Here is a 25,000-nt window from a genome sequence, read left to right as displayed (position 1 = left end):
ATCCTCCCTGGAGGTAGCCAGAGCTATCAGTTCCTAGCAGTGTTATCAGTGATATTTTATTCATATATACTAAAATCCATATGTATCAACCCACGGATTTTACACGAACAAGTAGCATACTCTACACACTGTTTTTCAACTTGTTTTTATCTCATATGTACTGTTACTTGGGAAACAGCTGGAGGGTAAGTAGGACTTAGGATCCAGCAAAGAGTGGATTCATAAGAGCTGTGATGTCCCAGTAGGACAGCAGTGTAGCCCGCCTAGGAGTGACTGTCCAGACTGGAGCCGGGGTAGGAGAGCTTTTTTTCCACCTAACAATTGATTTATCCACGTATAAAGACAGTCTTCATTTCTTATACAGCGGCATAAGCTTTTTTATGCAGATGTCCAATAATTTATTTGATCAGTCCCTTTTTAATGAATAATTAGGTTAAGTCCAGTCTTTTGTTACTACCGAAAAAAAGCTGCAGTGAATAACAAATACATAAATCATTAGGCACTGTTAAAATTCTTAGAGTAGAATCATTGAGCCTCAGGGTAGGTATACTTGTAAATTTTAGAAATACTATCAAATCGCCCTAATAGAGCCTTTTCTTTGACTCATATGAGTTTAAATTGCATCCCAGTCCAAGCCACTCACCTATAATTTTCTTTGTGATGCTGGGACTGATTGAACCCCTGGAGATTAATTTCTACTTTGTCAGCTGGCTTCCTGCTAGGTTTCACCAATCATCAGTGCTTCTAGAAACATCTATAAAAATGTGAAAACAAATAAACAAGTTAGAGGAAAATAATCTGATCACTTGTGTCATGTATTGAATTATGTCCCCCCAAAAATGTATGTGTCAGTTTGGCTGGGCCATGATTCCTGGTACTGTGTGATTTTCCTATACGTTGTAAATCCTGCCTCTATGATGTTAATGAGGGAGGATGGGTGGCAGTTGTGTTAGTAAGGCAGGACTCAATTTACAGGACTGGATTGTGTCCTGACGAAATCTCTTGAGATATAAAAGACAGAAGTGAGCAGTGAGACAGGGGGACCTCATACCATCAAGGAAGCAGTGCCAGAAGCAGAGTGCGTCCTTTGGACCGGGGTCCCTGTGCAGAGAAGCTCCCAGTCCAGGGGAACACTGATGAGAAGGCCAAGAGACAGAGAAAGCCTTCCCCTGGAGCTGACACCATGAATTTGGACTTTTAGCTACTTTACTGTAAGGAAATAAACTTCTCTTTGTTAAAACCATCCACTTGTGGTATTTCTGTTATAGCAGCTCTAGATGACTAAGACAACTTGCCTCAATTTAATCACATTCAATGAAAAAACGTAAGTGCTTCTCCCCACACACAAAAATTCCATATTTGGTATTGTGTAAATAAACTACTAGCAAGACTGGAAAACATAAGTTCTTCCTTCCTATAAACATGAAAGCACACTCATGAACATTTGTCTTTCTAGGGGGATGGATGAGAGCTCCACTTTCTATTTAAGGGGAGTCCTCCGTTGTGTGTCTTCTCGGTGGAATGCTGGGCCCGACCTCCCACTACAGAAGCCATAGGGGAGAGAAGACACCTCCCCCACGTTCCCTGGCAGCCAGAGGACAATCTCCCACCTGAGATCTGAATCTGCAACAAGTGATGCAGGCACAGTGGGACAGTTGGGAACCATTTGTGTGGCTGCAGCAATGTCTCGGGGCAGTGTCCATGGTATGGAGCAGAAGTGGGGCCCTGCAGCAGTGGGGCAAGGTTGTGGGCAGACTGTTTCTGCTGAAGGATAGGTGTGGCACTTCCTGCTCTTGGCCTCTGGAGTTGCCTTGGTTCTGCCTATCCTCCAAGTGTGGTTTTACCACCTCACACCAAGTCTCTGCATGGCTAATATACTTTCCATTTAAAAGAGCTTCAGTCACTTCCTGTTGCTTTTCAACATAAACTCTGATAGAATGTTTCCCTTGCATCCTCATAAACCAAAGTATAGACTAACAAAAGATGTATCTGTGAAAATTGCTAACTTCACACTTAGAAATATGAATAAACACTACAGAAAAGATTTTAGGATGTTTTAATTCACAATTAATAAATGAAAATAAAGTTTCACTGTTTTCTCTCTACTTCACTTCTCAAAAGAGAAAAATCGAGCTTCCTAATCTGGCAAGCAAATGTCATTATTGGCTTTCCCAGTAATGAGTCCTCTTTTATATATCAGCCTCATTTGCTACAACTTTTGGGTTTTTTTGTTTGTTTGTTTGTGGGTTCTTTTTTTTTTGGCCACTACTGACTGTTAGAGGCAAGTCACATACAAATTTTGCATCTATTGAAAAATATGAGGAAGGTGAAAAATATGGAGAAGATCAAAAGAACTTCCTTCACCTGGATTGCCTAATTTGGGCTACATTCAACGTCACCCTCTCAGGCTAGATGGTGACAATACCATGGCACTTTGGTGCTCAGTGTGGTGCAGTGGGTTTCTCTTATATATGGCCTTTCTGTTATTGGGTTTATACTTCTGCCAAAAATTATAAGAAGTCAAGAAAAAGTTTACACAGAGAAAAAAAAAAACATTTTTTGATGGTTATCAGGGTGGAGAGAGGGAAGAGAAGTCACTAACTAGATAAAAATGAAAAATGACTGGTTGGTCCACAATCTTGGAAGAGATTGATTGTTTACTGTACAAATAGGGTGCATAAAACCACCCAATGCAATTAAGTGACCTTTCAGGAATTCATCAATTACTATGAAAATGAACTGATTTGTGGTCTACCAGGGGACTGGTCAGTTCATGGTCAGGCTGGGAGGACCATGCCTTGACATTGAATATAAGGGCCAATCCCACAGAGGGTTAGAGGGACCTCACTGCCATCAAAAAGAATATGGAGTGAAGTGTGTCCTTTGGATCTGGGATCCCTGCACTGAGAACCTCCTAAACCTAAAAGAGAGAGCTGTAATACTGAAGACAGCAGGAAGCAGCATCAAGCACAGCAGAGCCCAGCATCAGAGAAGCAGTGGCAGCAGTATGAGCACCAAGAACCATGGGATGGGTGGACGACCAGCATGGACAAAAGAAGGGCTGTCAGCTGGTATGGCTGAGAGAAGGGTCTGTCTGCAGGCACAGCCAAGTAGGAGCTGAGAGCCACCCTGGTTCAAAGCTGTCCTGATTGACAAACTGTGTCCTGTCTCCTGAGTTGTATGCTGTTACTTTCAAATTGATCCTGATCCCAAATTGTAGCCTGTTACTTCCTTCCTAAACCACATAACCATGAGTACGGTCTGTGAGTTCTGTATGGCCACTGCAATAAGTTATCGAACCTAGCAGAGAAGTAGAGAGGGTGGTGGGGAGGACGGCTGGTGTCAGAAATGGTAAAAAAGTTGGAGAATGCAGGTACTTCTGACCTCCACCTCTAAGGAATCAGCTTTGAGCTGATTCTGGTGATTCTTATGGCTTCTGGAGTTAGAAGATTTCTGAGCGCTAGATTACACCCAGCTAGTGTGCCATTTAATGTTCATTTTCTTTCAGCTCTACACTCATCCTTCTATGCTCTCCATGGTACTGAGTACTTCCAAGGATAGAAACTTACAGGCTACATTTCAAAAAGACTACTGCCAGCTTGATGCAATGACAAATTGGAAGAGGCTGCACAGGCCCGTCTCACTATTATTTACTCCCCATTGCTAACCGCCACATTGTGTTCTGATTTTTCCCTCCCATTCCAGTCTCTACAAAAAGGTTTAAGATTAACCGATGTTCCTCCCTGGAGGGTGGAAAACAAGTGATAATGATCTAAGAATGAAAAACCAAACAAAGCACCCATCTTGTGACAAGAAAAAGCAGGATGCCGCCAGATAATCCCCAAAGACGTCACCAGATCACCTCTAAGAATACCAGTAGAAGGGTAACTCATCTAAGACATCATCACCTCAAGGGGAAACTACCACAGAAGATCCATAATCCTGTCCCTATAAAAGACTTCAGCCGATCTCCAGTGGGGGAGATGGGTTTTTTAGAGGAATCTATTCCCCTCTATCTCCTATATATCAATATATAATAAACATCTTGCTGCTCACCTCACCCCTGTCTCAGAATTGGCTATTGCGGCAGGCGGCTCCAATCCACGTTATTGCGGTAACAAAATCGTTTAAACATGGCTTTCATCCTGAAAGAGCATAAAGTCTGCAGTTGAATCTGACAAGCAATTTCACACTCACAGTTAGAAGGATAAGTACATTGGTGCCCAAGCACATGAGATTGGTTTAAGAGACTGTCATGGATTGAATTGTGTCCCCCAAAAATGTGGGTCAAGTTGGATAGGCCATGATTCCCAGTACTGTGTGATTATCCACCATTTTGTGATCTGATGTGATTTTCCTGTAAGTTGTAAATCCTACCTGTATTATGTTAATTATGCAGGGTTAGAGGCAGTTCTGTTAATGACGCAGCACTCGAATTACAAGATTAGGTTGTGTCTTGAGCCAATTTCTCTTGAGATATAAAAGAGAAGCAAGCAGAGAAATGGGGGATCTCATACCACCAAGAAACAAGAGCCAGGAGACTAGCTCGTCCTTTGGACCTGGGGTCCCTGTGCTAAGAAGTTCCTCAGCTGGGGAAGATCGATGACAAGCACCTTCCCCCAGAGCTGACAGAGAGAGAAAGCCTTCTCCTGGAGCTGACACCCTAAATTCGAACTTCTAGCCTCCTAGACTGTGAGAGAATCAATTTCTGTTTGTTAAATCCATCCGCTTGCGGTATTTCTGTTACAGCAGCACTAGATGACTAAGACAGAGCCTGAGAAGCTTAATAGAGAAAGTAATGGTCAAACAGAGAACAGAACAAGGAAATGAGTCAATTTAACAAAAGGAGAGGTGTGTATTGTCAGATGGGGAGTGTGGGAGCATGGCAGGGGAGAACACTCTAGAAAGAACAGCCTAAGAGCCTAAGCCGATGCATTCCAGGAAGAGCATAAGCACACAATGGGATATTGTATGGCTGTTACAAAATAGAATTGTAAGGAAATAGAGCAAGATGAGAAGGGTAGATATCTCTGGGTGATGTCTAAAGTGTAGCCTGGGATTTAGGGTGAGGATCTTGTCAGCACCAGCAGGGGCTGGAATGTAATCAGGAATCCAAGACCGAGGCTGGGCCTGAGAACTGGGCATCTTGGTAATTTTCAGCTCAGAAATAAATATGGATGAACGAGCAGAACACAAACCACAGCGCTTGAGTATGAGAACCACCGGCGAGGGCTCTGACAGAGATTCCTCCCCCTCCAAGGTAATCAGCCTGAGGCATTCTTCCTGTCTCTCCACAGCCCTATTATTTAGAAATAGAACACGGAGTGAATTCACCCTTCAGTTCTTTCTGAAGTGATGTCTCTCCTATATTCCCTAAGAAAATAATTAGTGGCAATGCACATTGATTCATTCAATCATTCAACAACTATTTTTTAACTCCTACCACAGTAGGTGCAATGCTTGGGATGCAACACAAAGCAAAATAAACAGAGTTCCCTGCACTCATGGAACTCCCACTGTGGAATGTCCCATGAAGGGAAGAAAGTGTGCAGCTGCGCCTTTCAAAGTTTTACACAGAGGAAGATGGCCCTTTCGCTTCTGTGATTAATACTGTTCCTTTTTAATAGAGAGAAATTCCTTTTTTATTACCCAGTCTTTTCCAAATGTCATCATAGATACAATTAAAAATAGGAATCCTCCAATTGTGTCACAGTTAAATGATTCATTTCTTAATGAATAATAATGATAACAATGGGCATTTCCCCATGGAGTTCATAGGGGATTTACTCTGACTCATAGAGCCCCCTAATAATCATAGAAAAGGAAAAGTAAACTGTTAGCTAAGATCACCTAGAAAACCTACCTAGAAGAAAATCTTGATCTTCTAGCGCCTATTTCTAAAACTTTCTCTCCTAAGTAGGACAGTCACAACCCAATAATGCTAAATTTCTTTAGTTGATTAAAAGAACAGAGGTTTTACAAAAATCTTCAGGATCTAAGGCTAGGCACCAAAAAGACAGTCCACAGAAGAAAAACGTATAAATCTAACCTTATGAAAATGAATAACATTTTCTCTGTGTAAAACAAGCTACAGACTGAGAGAAAATATTTACATGCTATATATATATGAAAAAGGACTGGTATCAAGAATATCTGAAGAACTCTCCAAACTCAATGGTTAATCAGCAAGCCAGTGAATTCTAAAATGAGCAAAAGACAAGAACAGACATTTCACTGAAGAGGACGTGTACGTGGCAAATAAGCACATGAAAAAATATTCAACACCAATGGGAAAATGCAAATTAAAACCACAATGAGATATCACCACACACCTATCAGAATGGATAAAATAAAAAATAGTGGCAACGCCAAATGCTGGCGAGTATGTGGAGGAACTGTTTGACTCATATACGAGAATGTAAAAATATCGCTGCCACGCTGGAAAGTTTTATACAAAACTAAACATAAGATTATCATATGGCCCTACTGTATGGCCCAGTGATTATACTCTTGGACTTTTATCCCAAAACAATGAAAACTTATATTCACACATAATCTTGTCCACAGATATTCATAACAGCATTCTTCGTAATAGCCAAAACAACTATAGCCAAGTAACAACTCAGATGTCCTTCAGTGGATGAATGGTTAAACAAACAGCGGAACATCCGTACCGTGGATCATCAATAAAAGGAACAAACTGTTGGTATATGCAACAACTTGGATGAATCTCAATGGAATTATGCTGAATGAAATAGTCAGTACCAAAAGGTTCCATGCTGTATGCTTCCATTTATATCACATTCGTGAAATTGTTACCACAATAATGCAGATTGGAGCCGCCTGCCACAATAGCCAATTCTGAGACAGGGGTGAGGTGAACAGCAAGAGTTTTATTATATATCAATATATAGGAGACAGAGGGGAATAGATTCCTCCAAAAACCCATCTATTCCACTGGAGATTGGCAGAAGTCTTTATAGGGACAGGATTTGGGGCCTTAGAAGTTTGTGTTAGTTACCCCTAGAGGTAGTCACATCCCAGATAAATTAATCTTCTACTGATATTCTTGGGGGTTATCTGGTGACATCCTGGTTTTCTTATCACAAGACGGGTGCTTTGTTCGGTTTTTTCATTCCTAGATCATTATCACTTATTTTCCACTCTCCAAGGAGGAAAATTGGTTAATCTTAAACCTTTTATAGAGACAAGAAAGGGAGGGAAAAACAAGATCATGAGACAATGTACGGGTTAGCAATGGGGAATAATAATAGTGAGCCGGACCTATGCAGTCTTTTCCAAAATGACAAAATTATAGAAATGGAGATGAGATGAATGGTTTCCAGGGGTTAAGGATGGGGGGAAGGGCGGAAGGGAGGTGAGTGTGGTTACAAAAGAGGAACAGGAGGGATTTTTGTGTTGATAAATTATTCTATATATTGACTGTGGTAATGGATGCATACATAAACTTATACATGTAATATATTTGTATGTAACTAAATACACACACCAGCGCGCGCCAGAATGGCTTCAGTAAAACTGGGGCAATCTGAATTAGATTGATGGATCGTACCAATATCAGTATCCTGGTTATAATATTGCCTTATAAGATGTTACTATTTGGGGAAACTGAATAAGAGGTATATGGGATATTTCTGCATTATCTCATACATCTACGTGCAAACAATTATTATGTTGTTGTGAGGTGCCGTCGAGTGGCTCTGATTCATAGTGATCCCATGTACAACAGAACGAACCACTGCCCAGTCCTGCGCCATCCTCACAATTGTTGCTATGTTTGAGCCCATTGTTGCAGCCACTGTGCCAATCCATCTCTTCCAGGGTCTTCCTCTTTTTAGCTGACCCTCTACCTTACCAAGCATGATAGCCTTTTCCAGAGACTGGTCCCTCCTGATAACATGTTCAAAGTACATGAGAGAAGTCTCGCCATCCTCGCTTCCAAGGAGCACTCTGGCTGTACTTCTTCCAGGACAGGATTGTTCGTTCTTCGGGCAGTCCATGGTATATTTAATATTCTTTGCCAACACTGTAATTCAAAGGCATCAATTCTTCTTCAGTCTTCCTCGTTCATTGTCCAGCTTTCACATGCATATGAGGAGATGAAAAATATCATGACTGGGTCAGGCACACCTTAGTCCTCAAAGTGACATCTTTGCTTTTCAGCACTTTAAAGAGGTCTTTTGCAGCAGATCCGCCCAATGCAATATATCGTTTGATTTCTTGACTGCTGCTTTCATGGCGCTGATTGTGGATCCAAGTAAAGTGAAATCCTTGACAACTTCAATATTTTCTCCGTTTATCATCATGTTGCTTATTCGCCCAGTTGTGAGGATTTTGGTTTTCTCTATGTTAAAGTGTAACCCAACAATTAATATAAAAAGTTTAATTTTTAAAAAGGAACATAGGCTTTTACCTCAGAAACAGAAAAGTTAAGGTATTTAGGGGAATTTTTAAAATTATATTTTCCTTGAAGCTGAAGTCTTTAGATACTGCCCATTTAGGTTAATTTTATTATTATTTTGAATTTGAGATCAATAGTTTGAGTGTAATCAACATTTTACCTACTAGAACAGCTCTCTGAAGCTTTGGTATGCCCTTAATACATATTGTTAGGGAGCATCCTATGCGCAGTTGTTCCTACCTGCATGAATTCCCCCCACTAATAGAGGCCCCAACATGGCAGGGGACTACCAAGATTCAAAACTGGGCCCACTGGAATTGCATGTGTTAAATACTTACTCTGTTCTACACCAGTTTAGATGAATGAAAACAAATCACATTCGAGTTGTTGTTGTTAGTTGCCATCAAGTCAATTTTGACTCACGGCAACCCAAAGAGCAGAGCATAACTGCTCCATAGGGTTTTCAAGGCTGTGACCCTTTGGAAACAGACTGTCGAGTTTGTCTTCAGAAGCTCGTCTGGGTGACTTCAAAGCACCAACTTTTCATTAGTAGTCTTGTGCTTGACTGTTTGCACCCCCAATGTTTACAAACAAAGAGTTGATCATATATTCCCTAATCCCTACACCTTTGCCTAACTCATTCTCCTGAGATGCACAAGGTTCCCCATGCCCCACACAGCCGAAATCCACTGTTCTCTCCCTGCTCCTACTACCTCTGCATCCATATAGCTTTATTAATTATCTCGAGTCTGAACTGTCCTTCCAGGAACCTCTCTTCCATGTCTCAATTTCCAAAAGCATCCACACTCTTCCTTCCCCAGGAGCATTCACCTGATCTGCCAACTTTAAAGCAACAAAAGCTTCGTGCAATCCTGGGCATAAAAAAAAAAGAAAGAAGACTTCAGAATACTCAGTTTTGGGGCCCCCTAAAGGTCTAGCAACTTCATAACACACATGGTGTGCAGAATATGTTTTTGACCTGTGATTCGCTTGAACTTTTATTGTTATTGCTGTTATTCTTTAGATTAAGTTTGCAATTTCATCATAAAACTCAATAAGGATTAATTGTGTCATTTACCAAAGGTAGTAAAATCAATATTTATATAACAGGAGTGTAGATGAGCCCAAAGGAGTAATGGGCTTCATTAATTCATGGTGAGATGATCTGTTTTATGTCTATATTTATTTGTTAGAATGGATGTTTCCTGAGAACTGGAACCATGTCTGAATAATTCAGTGCTGTATCCCCAGTGACAAATATTGGGACCAGTACATCATAGATATTCATTTATATACTTCTTACTTGGGTAATTTTTTAGAGTAGATGACAGAGACCAGCATCCAGAAATCAGCAGATTGTGTGGGAAATGGAAATGAAGGGCCAAGGAGGTGGGATTCTACGTGAGGAGCTGGTAGCAGAGCCTTGAAGAACGTGTCTGTACTTCCTTAGACTGGTCACTGAGCCCTGGAGGGAGAAGGCAGCAGGAAAACTGGCAGAAACCCAGGGGCATGAGGGGCACTTCTCTCCTCTCCAGAGCAGTGTGTCACTGGCTTTGGTTGGGGGTGGGTTGCAGGAGGGTGGCGGAGGATGCCTGAAGGTGTAGGATGCTACCACTAAGATGGACTGGTTCCTGAGCACACCAGATCCTTCTGGACACTCCCAGGTGTTGTTAAGGCAATTTCACAAGAGTTGAATTTCTGCAATAGTTAGTGGAAGTACAAGCATATGGAAATTATCTATTTTGATGACTCATTAAAAAAAAAAAAAAAACAGTTCCTGTGAAGTCAGTGTCAACTCATAGTGACCCCACGTGTGTCAGAGTAGAACTGTGCTCCGCAGGGTTTTCAATGGCTGATTTTTCAGAAGTAGATTATTGGGCCTTTCTTGCAAGGCACGTCTGGGTGGATTCGAACCTCCAACCTTTCGGTTAGTAGCCAACCACTTAACCATTTGCACCACCCAGGGACTAACGAATCATTCGTTAGTGGTTTTAAAATTTTAGGATTGGAAGTCTTCTAGTGCAACACCACCTTCCATGGTAAAATGTCCTTTAAAACATTTCTGGCAGAAAATCATTCAGCTTCTTGGAGGAAGGGTCATGTCCAACTTCTTAGAGTATACATATCAAGAAACTGACAAAGAGACTTTTCCCAGACCTTAATTAAGTGGGCATCAAGCAGCTGCAAATTCCATAGACACTTTAAGATGTTGTAAATAAGTAAAACAGTGATTGTTTTCAATCCCCGAAATATTCATTGAGTATCTAGGGAAGAGAAGAATTATATTTAAGAAATGCATGATGCTCTCTTTGCCCTCAAGAAATTAATTAACTTTAGTCGGGGAGACAAATCCTCCTATTCCATTGTTTTTAGAAGACCAGATTGCACGGCATTTTGAAACAGCTAAACATCTTTTACAAAAATGGGCTGAATAAATTTTAGAGTATTTATGAAAAAATTTTAAACGTGGTTTAAAACAATTTTGCCAGGTCATCACAAGAACACAGATACAACTCACAAGAGAAGCTCAGAGGCTTTAAAACCCTGAACCAAGTAGTTCACGGAAGCAGCCAGCAGGTTGTGCTGGTGGCTCAGTCACGGGGTTTAAAGTGCAGAATGTGAAGTTTGCTTGAGAGGCGTATTTTTCATCTTTCTCGGGACCCGAGCCATGGATTTTACATAACTTCTTACATAAAATTTTCAACTCCTTATTAAAATACATAAACTTAAAAAAAAAAAAAGAGATGTGCTTTAAAGCAAAATTTAAATTAAACACGAAGCCCCAGGGTGGCACAAATGGTTAAGTGCTCAACTACTAGTCAAAAGGTTGGTGGTTTGAACCCACACAGAGATGCCTCAGAAGACAGGCCTGGTGGTCTGCCGACAAAAGGTCACAGCCTTGAAAACCCTAGGGAGCAGTTCTACTCTGCACACATGGGGTCACCATGAGTCGGAATGAACTCAAAGGTGCTGTAGAGAAGACTCTCCGCTACTGGTTACAAGAGTACATTAATTGCCTAAAAGACATAATTGAAAGACATGGGAACAAGGGAGGTTTCATGTAGGTTACAAAGCAATGACATGATGGGTATTTTCAGGAACAGTTAGTTAAAAGTTACCTTGCTCAGGGCGTCAATCTCAGAGGAGATTGGGAACAAAGAGTTTCCATGACCTATCACTCAGACACTGGAGGGGACTCCCATCAAAAGTTTCCATTAAGTGTTCACATTCTTTAGCCTGCCCGCAGATAAACTCATTTCCTTCATGTTAATAGGTTGCTTCCTAGGCAACTAAGGTAGAAACTGGGGGAAAGTTTACCTGGAGCTGTTAGACGGCACGAGTACAAGTTAAGGTGAAATATTACACTGAGCTCGTAGAGGCAGCCTAGTCGCTTTCTGATAGATCAGATGCCTATTTTATTTTACATCCTTACAGTAACTAACAACAACAGAATGTAAGTTCTACAAGGGAAAGTACTTTTTGTAGTTTTGTCTACTACTCCATCCCTACCACCAAGAACGCCATGGGAGCACAACAAACGTTTTTTGAATGAATGAATGATTTAATGAATTAATGATTATGTAACAGATGTTTGTAAAAAATGCTATGAACATAAAAATTAAGTATCTCTTGGAATCTTTCTTTTCTAGTTTTAAATGGTTACCAATACCATCCACGATCTAAATGTATTCCTATAAACCATGTTTTCAAACATCTTAAATCCATTTAATGAAAATTTAAATTTTACAAATCCCCCAAGACTTTAATATATACCCCAAAGGAATAAACTTTAGAATAAAGTATGTCAAGAAGATAGGTTCTATGCTTTTACTGTATCTTCACCAGAATACTGCGTTATCATTAAGTCGCATCTTAAAATTATTTGTACTTATTTTATTTTCAACATACAAAATTGTATGACAGTAAATCATTTCTTTAACTATACATGATGTCCCTGGAGGTTCTGACATATTCCCAGAATGAGGTTGGCCCATCCCTCAACTTTGTGAAATTTATTATTATGACTTAACTGGTTAAATAATTTTCTTTGTAGTCAACTTTGTTCACCCAGCCCTGGACACAAACTTCTAAAGGGTAATGTGTGCGTGTCTGCATTTACACCAATGCAGGTTAGATTTCACTTATAGGGATTTGGAGTGTCTGGGTGGTGCAAATGGTTAACGTGCTTGGATGCTAACCAAAAGGTAGGAGATTGGAGTCCACCCAGAGGCACTTCAGAAGAAAGACCTGGGGATCTACTTCCAAAATATCAGCCATTGAAAACCCTATGAAGCCGAGTTCTACTCTGATGCACCTGGGGTCGCCAGGTGAATTTAGGACACCATTTCTGTGACTCCTTTCTCGTGCTGATTCTCAACCATTTCTCCGGATTGTCACCCTCTTCACTCCTCTCATATTTCTCTATTTCATATTCTTATTTCTTTCCATTCCTTTCTGGAAGAAAATGTGTATTAATGCAAAAAAACACAGGAGTTGGAGCAAAATAAAGCAGAGTTTAAAAGTTACATCTGTCCTGTTTTGGTGACCTTCAGCTGATTATTTGACTCTGAATCTCAATGTGATCCTTTGTAAAAGGTGATGGCCAGAAGTACACACACGTTATTTCTCCCTTACAAGAAGCAAAAGACATGAGTGAACGTTGCATGAAAGGTATTCAACACACTCCTAAAAAGTTTCTCTCCCACATTTCTCTCTTCTTTTTCAAAAAGGAATAAAAGATCTTCTTTTCCTCATTTGCACTAGACAGCTCTAAGAAAATAAACTTCATGTTGCAGAAAGCCCTTTGGTCCTAAGCTAAGAAGAGTATGCTGTGTCTTTTGTTCTGTCAATTATGGAGCCCAGAATATTTGTCAAAACTTGGAAATAGCAGACAGATAAAAAAAAACTATAAATACACGTGAACAAGACAGTGACAATGTTACATTTTACTTAATATAGCACGAATTTCTCAGGAGCAGAAAAGAACTTTCAACAAATAAAGTGGCTCTGTGAATTCTGTCCTAACAGAGTGGGCAGTTTGATGAACATAATATATCCCTAGAAATAAAAGTAAATGAAAAAGAGCCAACAGGATTTTTAGTTCCAATTCAAAAAAAAAAAAAAGAGAAAGGTCCAAGCTTCAAACTGATTCTAACAGGTCCTATTTTATGAAGTGAATTGATTTAAAATTGATGATGAATTTTAATAGCTATGTTTTAAGTATCTGTCAAGATAATCATATGATTTTCTCCTTGACTCTACCAATAAATAAATTACTTCAGCAGGTTTCATGTTGAATCATCCATGCATTCATGGAACAAACCCCACTTAGATATGGTGACCTATTCTTTTATTTGAGGGTGAATAATGTTTGACAGTGTTTTATTTAAGGATTTGTATTGACGTTTATTAAGTGAGGATGGTCTGTAATTTCCTTGTCAGATTTCAACATCAATGTTATGCTGACTTCATGAAAATAATTTGGGAGTTTTTCTTCTTTTTCTAGATTCTGGACCAGTTTAAATAGTATTGGAATGATCTGTTCTTTGGTAAAATTTTCCTGCAAAGCCATCTGGAACTGGCAATTTTTACAATATAATTAACAACATTCTTCATTTCTTCTATAGAATTGGACACTAGATTTTATGTTTGTTCCAGAATTCATTTTATTAAGTTACATTTTCCTAGAAAATGGTCTATTTCATCCAGGTTTATTCATACGAATAAAGCTGAACAAAGCAGTTTATTTTTATTTTTTATTTCCTCTGTTTCTATGATTATTTCCCCCTTACATCTTACTTTTTCCACCACACGTCTGTCCATTATACTAGGCATTAGTGAGCTGAAATGGACTGCTATTGGCCATTTTGAATTGGACAATTATAGGGTCTTCCTGTGCCAGGAATGACAAATTGAAGAGGAATGGTGTCGCATTCATTGTCCAAAAAAAAAAACATTTCAAGAGCTATCTTGGAGTACAACATTGTCAGTGACAGTATAATAACCATATGCCTACAAGGAAGACCAGTTAATATGATTATTATTCAATTTGCATACCAACCACTAAGGCCAAAGATGAAGCATTGAAGATTTTTACCAACTTCTGCAGTCTGAAATTGTTCAAACATGCAATCAAGATGTACTGGTAATTACTGGTGATTGGAATGTGAAAACTGGAAACAAAGAAGGATCAGTGGTTGGCAAATATGGCCTTGGTGATAGAAACGATGCCGGAGATTGCTTGATAGAATTTTGCAAGACTAATGTCTTCTTTCTTGCAATTTTTTTTTCAACAATATAAATGGCGAGAATGCCTGTGGTCCTCACCAGGTGGAATCCACAGGAATCAAATCGACTACATCTGTTGAAAAAGACAATGGAGAAGCTCAGTATCATCAGTCAGAACAAAGCCAAGGGCTGACCGTGGAACAGACTATCAATTGCTCATATGCAAATTCAAGTTGAAGCTGAATAAAATTAGAGCAAGTCCATGAGAGCCAAAGTATGACCTTGAGTATATCCCACCTGAATTTAGAGACCATTTCAGGAACAGATTTTATGCATTGAACAGTAATGACTGAAGACCAGATGATTTGTGGAATGACATCAAGGATATCATACATGAAGAATGCAAGAGGTCATTAAAAAGACAGGAAAGAAAGAAAAGACCAAAATGGATGTCAGAAGAGACTCAGGAAAGAAAGAAAAGACCAAAATGGATGTCAGAAGAGACTCTGAATCTTGCTCTTGAATAAAGAGTAGCTAAAGTAAAATGAAGAAATGATGAAGTAAAAGAGTTGAACAGAAGATTTCAAAGGGCAGCTCAAGAAGACAAAGCATTATAATGAAATTTGCAAAGACCTGGAGTTAGAAAACCAAAAGGGCAGAACACGCTCAGCATTTCTCAAGCTGAAAGAACTGAAGAAAAAATTCAACCCTCAAGTTGCAATATTAAAGGATTCTATGGGAAAAATATTGGACAACACAGGAAGCATCAAAAGAAGATGGAAGGAATACACAGAGTCACTGTACCAAAAAGAATTGGTTGGCATTCAACCATTTCAAGAGGTAGCATATGATCAAGAACCAATGGTACTGAAAAAATAAGTCCAAGCTGCACTGAAGGCATTGGCAAAAAACAAGGCTCCAGGAATTGACGGAATACCAATTGAGATGTTCCAACAAAGTGATGCAGCCCTGGAGGTGCTCACTTGTCTATGCCAAGAAATTTGGAGGACAGCTGCCTGCCCAACTGACTAGAAAAGATCCATATTTTGGGCTCATTCCAAAGAAAGGTGATGCAACTGAATGTGGAAATTATCAAGCAATATCATTAATATCACACATAAGTAAAATTTTGCTGAAATCATTCAAAAGCCAGAAATTCAAGCCAGATTCAGAAGACGACATGAAACAAGGGATATCATTGCTGATGTCAGATGGATCCTGGCTGAAAGTAGAGAATACCAGAAAGATATTTACCTATGTTTTATTGACTATGCAAAGGCATTTGACTGTGTGGATCATAACAAATTATGGATAACATTGCAAAGAATGGGAACTCCAGAACATTTAATTGTGCTCATGGGGAACCTGCACATAGAACAAGAGGCAGTCGTTTGAACAGAACGAGGGGATACTGCGTGGTTTAAAGTCGAGAATGGTGTGTATCAGGGTTGTATCCTCTCACCATCATACTTATTCAGTCGATATGCTGAGAAAATAATCCAAGAAGCTGGACTCTGTGAAGAAGAACAGGGCATCAAGATTGGAGGAAGATGCATTAACAATCTGCATTATCAGATGTCATAACCTTGCTTGCTGAAAGTGAAGAGGACTGGAAGCACTTACTGATGAAGATCAAAGACTACAGCCTTTAGTATGGATTGCGTCTCGACATAAAGAAAGCAAAAATCCTCATGGCTGGACCAATAAGCAACATCATGATAATTGGAGAAAAGTTGAAGTTGTCAAGGATTTCATTTTACTTGGATCCACAATCAACACCCATGGAAGCAGCAGTCAAGAAATCAAAAGACTTATTGCATTGGGCAAATCTGCTACAAAAGACCTCTTTAAAGTGTTAAAAAGCAAAGATGTCACTTTGAGGACTAAGGTGTGCCTGACCCAAGCCATGGTGTTTTCAGTCGCCTCATATGAATTTGAAAACTGGGCAATGAATAAGGAAGACCAAAGAAGAATTGATGCATTTGAATTATGCTGTTCACGAACAATATTGAGTATATCCATGGACTGCCAGAAAAATAAACATATCTGTTTTGGAAAAAGTACGGCCAGAATGCGCATTAGAAGCAAGGACGGTGAGACTTGTCACATAATTTGGACATGTTTCAGGAGGGACAATCCCTGGAGAAGGACATCATGCTTAGTAAAGCAGAGGATCAGCGAAAAACAGGAAGACTCTCAACAAGAGTTTGCTTTTGTGACATAATATTCACTCAATTTCTGTGACTGTTTCTTGGACTCTTGTTAAGAAAGTGTATTCTAATTTCTAGAACACAGAAGTATACACACACACATTTATATACATATACATATATAATTTAGATTTATTATATATAACCTATATAAATTAGGTAATCTTATTTACGTTTTCTATATCCTTCCTCTTCCTCTTTTTCTGTAATCTTATTTTACCATAAACCAAGAGAGAGAAATTAGTTTCTCTCTCCTAGTGTGCTTATAGCTCCTCGTAGCTCCGGATGTTTTGTTATTAGGTGTATAGAGAGTAACAACCATTACATAGTCTTTAGGAATTGTACCCTGTAGCCTTATAAAGTTATCTTATTTAACATCTTTTTACCTGATTTCCATTTTGGCTGATACCCATACTTTACGTTTTTTTGTTTGGTTGGCTATTTTTATTTACCTCATGTATCTTTGGCCACCATTTTGCATTTTCAATCTTTTTGAATCACTTGGTTTTAGGTGGGTTTCTTTTTGCAGCATGGGGTGGTATTTTGTTTTTTGGTCCAGTTTGTGTTTTTCTTCTAATAGAGAGGTTAGGTATTTACCTTCGTTAATGTAATATAAATCCTTGCTTTAGTTTTATCAAAATATTTTGCTATGTTTTCTCATTTTACATTTACATTATTTTATATTATTCACTAGGTGGTTTGCCTTCTTTGTGTGTATGTGTGAAAAGTTCTGTTATTTAGAAAGGTTTGCATTTTTGTTCTAGTGTATACCTGGATAATTATAATTTTATTTGATATCTTTAATGTATCTTTTACTTTCCTACAATAATCAATGGTACAATAATGCATTTCCTCTTCCTACCCCTTCCCTCTTCTCCACCACCCCATTTTAGCCAATAATAAATCCTTCCTCAATGCTTACTTTGCACTGTTTAAATATGTTTATTCTTTTGTCATTTGTTTGTCAGTTTTTAGGCACTCTTGTTTCACCGCCAAGGATATGTAAAATTGTTCTAATTAGGAACATGTTCTAAATAAGATTCTCAACTTTCAGAAAGCAATGTCAATCCTGTCTCAGTTTATTTACCAATTAAGGCATATGACTGTGCATATCAACGGAAACAAAAGACAACTAATGTCCCAATGATCCCATGAAGTGAGATCTTGAACTCTCTAACTGTCACTTTGCAAGAGTTGAGTGAGTATCTATCTGTTGAGCCATTAAGTGAACAGAGGAGTCTTGAGAAATAAGCTCATCTTCTTACTTTTCTGTGAAATTAAGGATACCCTAGCCTAATTTTTCTTGTCCAATTTCCATATTAGCTCTCAATGAACTCCTTTGTCCATGGCCGTACTTGAGCTACACTTTATGTATGTGGGAGGTTTAGCAGTATTCTTCACTCACTCTAACTCCCTATGGGATCTAACTAGTGAGGACAAGCATAAAGAGACAAGAGGATCAAATACCATGACATCTTTATTAATAGAAAATCTAAAGAGGAAAATATGTCAGGGCTTAAACTTCCCTCCCAGAACCTAGACCCTAACTTATCAGTCAAATCAGTGACAGGAGAAGATGTTGGAAATGAAATAGCACAGATCTGGCTCAGTTTTGCCAAGAGCTTCAGTACCAGCAGGTCAATAATGAAGAGACACTGGCACGTTTCTATCAATGGCCAACCTGTCAGTCTCTTTCAATCTTATCTTTCAGATTAATCTAGTCTCCTCTCATAGAGTGGACCAAGTTAGAAAGCAAAAACAAGGATGAAAAAATGTTCACTTAAGAACTGCTCACTTCTGGTGAGTGAAATCAAATCCTGTCCTTTGGTAGAAATTGCTAGTTGCCTACCCAATGGCCGTTTTCCCTTTCTTACTTAGTAACAAAGCCCTGTTCTTTTTCCCACAGTGGCAATGTTCTAAAGTAAAATGCTAAGTTTCCCAGTCTTCCTTACAGGCAGAGGTGGCTAATGAGATGTCAGTGGAAGATGCTCAGCTTTGAAAGCACCCTTTTGCTTTCCTTGCCCTTTTTCTTTCCTGTTGCTTGGAATGTGGACAAAACAGCAGAAGCTCTAGCAGTCATCTGAAAACAGTGATGCATTAGTGAGAATGAAGTCACTACTAAGAAAAGAAGGGTAGAGAGAGGCTGCATCCTTGATGACTCAGCACTGTCATATCAGCCCTGGACTGCTTACCTCTAGATGTCTTTTATGTGATGGAAAAATGAAACCTTGTGTTTAAGCCACTGTAGTCAGACTTTTATTACTAGCAGCTGAAGCAATTAGTAAATGATGTATTTCTTTTGTAGAGCCGTGAGGAGAGGGAGCATAGCATGTATCTCTCCTAACACTTAGGCTGGGGCTAGCACTGAGTCACGAACATCCTCCCCTCTGCTCCACAGATATAGGAAACCCTTTGACCTTTCCCTCCCAAGCTCCATGGAAAGCTCCTCTTGGACGCTCAATCCCACTTCTTGGTGTCTATCACTTAAATCTGCACTCTCCCACCTGTTTGGAACATAAAGAGAATTCATAAACACCTAGAGCAGTTTATCCTTCCTTACACTGAAAGACTACACCACCCCCAAGACTGGACGTCAGTGTTGATAATACTTTTATGTTTCTAACTTACAACTGATTATAGATCAGGACCAGCATTATGGCTTTGGAACTCATCATCAGATATGTGGTTGTTGAAGCCATGAGAGCTGGAGAGATGCCTCAGGCAGAACTGAGAATAAAAGTAGACCAAGGGCTGAACCCAAGAGAATCTCAATTTTAAGAATGTTTAGCAAAGAGAAAAAAATTGACCTTCCTTCAAATCAAAATGTTGTGATGTCGTGAAGTAACAGAACTGTGGTACTGTGGCAGAGGGATTCACTTTATGAAGCCTGACACCGAGCCATCAGATCACATCTGTTAGTTACTGTAAGGCAGAAGTCCCCAAGCCTGTTCTTATTTGCTGACCAATGAGAACCAACAAGTCCTCAACACAACGTGAAAGTATGTGCAAGATGACCTAGCCTTGGTTTGTGAGAGAGCTGAAGACCTTCAAAATGTACAAAATGTTGTATTTTTCTGTGGGAGCATTAGATGGCTCTTATCTAGCTGCTGCCAGAACCAGTCATTTCAGATCTTCAGTCACAAATGGACTGGATTCTAAAAGATCCAAGCCAGTGTCTCACTAATTCTAACTTACAGTTTCACTTCTACTCATGCTAGTGCCAATATGGAATAAATGTAGGCAAAGTTATCCTTGAATTTTAATGCTTTTATTACATAAATATTCCTTTCCATTCAGATCCTTATAGCCTTGACTTGCTCCTTTTTCCTACTCATTTCTACCACTGGTAATTGATTTTTTTTTTTTTCTTCATCTTTATCAAAGTAGATTTAATTGTATCCTTCCTCATTCTTAACTCTTTCCTAACATCCCAAGATCTTCATGGGCTGAGACACAGACAGTCCTCTGGAGAATAGGGTTCATCTAGGCCCAGAGGACAGAATTACAAGGTTCAGTATGGCATTAATTTAATCCCCAAAAATGAATTAGTATATGTAGGCACCTCAAACAGTGCACAAACATACAGTACATGCTCAGGAAGTGTTAAAACCAAAAACCAGACCAGCTGCCATTAAGTCAATTCTGACTCATGGTTACCCCATGTATGTCAGAGTAGAACTGGTCCGTAGGGTTTTCAATGCCTGATTTTTTTAGAAGTAGATTGCCAGGTCTTTCCTCTCAGTAAATGTTAAGTATCATTATTTATCATAATCTAAGTATAATCCAGGTATCATATTATTTCACCTTCTTCAAAGATCTCCTCCCTGTAGCATATCTGGAGAAAATAAGGCTGATCTTAGGTCTCCTCCTCAGTTCGTTCCATGCTGCAGATGCTTCTCTGTGCTGCTCTCAGCTCCTCCTTAGGCCTCCTTGTTCCTGGCCATGACCTGGAACACTTGGACTACCTTTCTTCTGGGGATGATGCTTGCATCTCTACGATTGCCAGCAGAAAAGTAAATGTGAGGCAAATGAAGGCCTTACTTCCTTTTACTACCTCATTCCTCGCAACACACACTATGAAACTATCTGATTTTATGGAAGAGTTGGGGAAATATAAGCATAACAAAAGATATACACTTGGTACTTTATGACTCTCCATTAATCCAAAAAAGCAGCAAATACTCTTCACAGAGGTTCCCCTCAAAGACACCCCCAAATTCCTAGCCTTCGCTCAGAGAGTGCCGCATTCTTCTGACCACACTGTGAGCTTACCCTCCCACCTTTCCATTTGGGTTGGCTGGCCCTAGGTCCATCTTCTTCCTCACCTTCTGGGCAGTTTATGAGGAAGTATTCCCCCAAATCTGAGCTATTCAACGTAGAAGAGTAGAATCTTCAACTGAGTACTACAGAATAGTCTTTGGAACTCAAAATCCAGACTGATTGCAGGTCTCCCTGAGACTGAGAAGTATAATATGCCTCCTCTTCTTCCTGATTCTCTAATGGTTAACTATAACTCTCTCTCTCTCATTCTCTCCCTCTCTCTCTTTGTCTCTCTGTCTTGTGCCCACACACACACACAAACACATAAATTCTCAGAGAATCTAAATCTACTCCAAAGAACAAAATCATTTTCCTAAATGCTCCATAATCTCTACAGTGTCTCTAGGACAGGATAGAAGTAGCATTTAACATAATCACACAGATCCATGGATGTTCTCCTTTGTTCTTCTTTTGCTTTCAGCCTGAACCCTCCGGAGACTAAGAAATGGGCCCAATTACAAGATTACCTACTCCATGATAACCATCCCAAGGCCCAGGAGTTTTAAAACTTTGCAATGAAAGATTTTGGTTTATCATTACATTTCAAGTCATGTAAAATTATTGGGCCAGCCCTTCTCCTTTGTGTACGTGCATGAAAGGGAGGACTTATGATCTTCCTGGCCAAGAAACCTCTCTAAAGGTTGAAAGACTTTGTTACCTATGGCAACAACGTACCTACCTTTGGTCTTTGGTAAAGCTGTTCCCATAACTGAGGAAAAAATAAATTCACTCTCCTGTACTCTCTTACTTCCGCCTGCTCCATTTCCCAGCCAGAAATGTATTTCTGCTTGGACAAACCCATTTGCCTGCCAAGAAAAGGATAGAAGACATAGAGCCTCATCTTACTCATCTCTTGAGACTAGTATAGAGTTCAGTAAACAATAGGCACTTAACAGATGCTAGGTTTCATGTAGTGAACCAATTTAAATGGTACAAAATGATGCAATCCAAGAAAATAGAATAGGCAAGAGATTTCTAATTTTTGGAAGCAGAGAGAAGACATTGTTTGAAAGATTAAAATCCCTCCACCTGTAGATAAAAATGTGTCTGAGTATGATGCTTACCAGGAAACAATTCCCAACAAATCAAGTAAAACCATTAAAAGAGCACTCTCTTCAGAGTTTTGCCAAGGGCAAGCTTAACATCTTTATTCCTCAAACTGTAGATCAAAGGATTAAGCATGGGAACTACATTGGTGTAGAAGACTGAGGCAAATCTACCCTGGTCCATAGATCTAGGAAAATAAGTTGTTAAATAGGTGAATGCCCCTGACCCAAAAAACAGAGCAACAGCAATTATGTGGGAGCCACATGTGATAAAGGCTTCGGATCTGCCCTCAGCAGAGGGAATACATAGGATGTTGGAGAGAATCAAAGCATAAGAGATGAAAATGCCGACACTGGATATTGTGATGACAACTCCACCAACAATAAAAAACGCCAGCGCATTGACATGGGTGCTGGTGCAGGAGAGCTGCAAGAGAGGGAGAACTTCACACAGATAATGGTTGATAACGTTAGAATCATAGAAGGTGAGTCTCAGCATGCTTCCAGTGTGGGCCATGGCCCCAGCAAAACCAATCACGTATGAACCAAACATCAGCAGAGAACAGACTTGAGGGGACATGGTGACAATGTACAGAAAAGGGTTACAGATGGCCACGTAGCAATCATAGGCCATTGAGACTAACACATAGCACTCAGAGTTGACAAAGAAGCAGAAGAAAAATAGTTGAGTCATGCCTCCCACATAAGAGATGATATTTTCTGACACAAAATCATTCAACATTTTTGGAGTAAAGACACAGGAATAACAGAGATCTATAAAGGACAAGTTGAAGACAAAAAAGTACATTGGGGTGTGAAGACTAGAATTCAGCCCAATTAGGGTGATCAAGCCCAAGTTTCCCACCACGGTGAACACATAGATCCCTAAGAATAGAAGGAAGAGGGGGAGCTGGACCTCTGATTGTTCTGATAATCCCACAAGGATAAACTCAGTCACCGAGGAGCTGTTTCTCTGAGTCATTCTCTATTCTCTTCTGGAAAATTGTCTGTGGAATATGGAATAAAACACATAGAGTGGTGCTGGATTCAAGCATGGCTGCTAGGAGAAGGCTCAGGAAGATCAGTCAGTGCATGGATGTCCGTCCTTCTTTTCCCTTTCTTCCTTCAATGTATTGACAATGTGTCTGGGACAATACCTCAACTCCCCTAGGATGATCATGAATCCAGCCTAGAGTCTCTTAGGATGGGCAGCAATAATTCCGTCCCTGATTGAGAGATAAATGATACAGCATATCTGAAACAGCTGCCCAAGGGCTCCCAGAAAGACACGCAATGATCCAGGAGTACAACCTAGACCCACTGCCTGAGGAGCATGCCCAGGCTCTGAGAGATGGAAACTCTCATTCTCCCCATTTTCTCTTCCCATTCTCTGGCTTCTCTCCCAACTAGATACCAGGTTCCTACTCTGGAGAGAAAGCTGAGAGTGCCCACTACTGTTGCTGCACATCCTACCTTCCTCGTCTAAGAGCCGTCACTGAATCTCACCCCCGGATTAGTACTGAGAGCAGGGAAGGGGTCAATATTTCCCAGAGCCTTTGGTTGTGGGTGATAAAGAGAACCATCAGAAAAGAAGGGATTTAGACAACCACCTTCCTTCTCCTGGCCCTCTCAATGCCGGGCCTCATGCATTGTTTTTTACTGTTAACCAGGATATAAAATGGTTCTGTTAGTGTATAAAGCCGACAGCATTGAGTATAAACTCTTCTGATTCCCTTGGTGCTGAGAACCAGAGCTTTTACAGACCCCACTCTCCAAGGTGCTCTAGGAATAAACCAAAATTTCTATTTGTGGATTTTCCCATATGGTCTCCTCCAATTTCAGGAGAAAAATATAGCAACCCTCATTTTCACCAGAACCCCAGCTGGCAGATCATGGAGAACTTTATGCTGCCAGATTAGCTCAAGGACTCAATTAGACACAATTTCCTCAGGGAAATTCTTAGAGATCAGTCTCCAAAGGAAAAAAATTGCACCGACTTTGTTTGCAACTGGATTATGGTGCTTACCTAGCATCTTAGGATTCATGTGTTCTACTCAAACTTTCCTTTTACTCCACAGATTTCATGTCCGTTAGTGGTGAGTTTGGGGACTCATTTGCCCCTTCCTATATTGACTCTTGAAGCCTAACCTTTACTTTGAGAGTTGCGTTGTTGTTAGGTGCCATTGAGTCAGTTCCAACTCATAGCGACCTTACGCACAACAGAAAGAAACACTGCCCGGTTGGTCCTGCGCCATCCTCACTATCTTTGCTATTTTTGAAATCATTGTTGTAGTCACTGTGTCAGTCCATCTCATTGACAGTCTTTCTCTTTTTCACTGACCCTCTACTTTACCAAGCATAATGTCCTTCTCCAGGGACTGGTCCCACCTGGGGACATGTCCAAAGTATGTGAGATGAAGGTTCACGATCCTTGCTTCCAAGGAGCACTCTGGCTGTATTTTTTCCAAGACAGACTTGTTCGTTCTTCTGGCAGTCCATATTCTTTGCCAACACCATAATTTAAAGGTGTCAGTTCTTCTTCAGTCTTCCTTATTCATTGTCCAGCTTTTGCATGCATATGAGGTGATTGAAAACACCATGGCTTGGGTCAGGCACACCTTAGTCCTCTTTAACACTTTAAAGAGGTTTATTGCAGCAGACTTGCCCAGTGCAATATGTCATTTGATTTCTTGACTGCTGCTTCCATGGGCATTGATTGTGGATCCAAGTAAAATGAAATCCTTGACAACTTCAATCTTTTCTCCATTTATCAT

General features: G+C 39.9%; 1 protein-coding gene across 1 annotated transcript; it reads right to left on the bottom strand.

Annotated features, from left to right (window-relative positions):
* Nucleotides 1–18,504: 18,504 nt before the first annotated feature.
* LOC101351421 (olfactory receptor 8B4) lies at nt 18,505–23,210 on the bottom strand. The gene is made up of 2 exons (XM_004379374.1): nt 22,277–23,210; nt 18,505–18,515 (listed from the first exon to the last, which is right to left on the bottom strand). The coding sequence occupies exon 1, from the start codon at nt 23,206–23,208 to the stop codon at nt 22,279–22,281; it is 930 nt and encodes a 309-aa protein (XP_004379431.1). The 5' UTR covers nt 23,209–23,210; the 3' UTR covers nt 18,505–18,515; nt 22,277–22,278.
* Nucleotides 23,211–25,000: the final 1,790 nt, after the last annotated feature.

Source organism: Trichechus manatus, unplaced genomic scaffold, assembly GCF_000243295.1.
Source record: "Trichechus manatus latirostris isolate Lorelei unplaced genomic scaffold, TriManLat1.0 scaffold00064, whole genome shotgun sequence".
Taxonomy (NCBI): domain Eukaryota; kingdom Metazoa; phylum Chordata; class Mammalia; order Sirenia; family Trichechidae; genus Trichechus; species Trichechus manatus.
Note: the sequence above shows the minus strand (reverse complement) of the source record. Positions and strands in the feature narration are given on the sequence as shown.

Bases quoted from the DNA above. Each gene is read 5' to 3' on its own strand.
- LOC101351421 (XM_004379374.1), bottom strand. From the start codon at position 23,208: ATGACTCAGAGAAACAGCTCCTCGGTGACTGAGTTTATCCTTGTGGGA.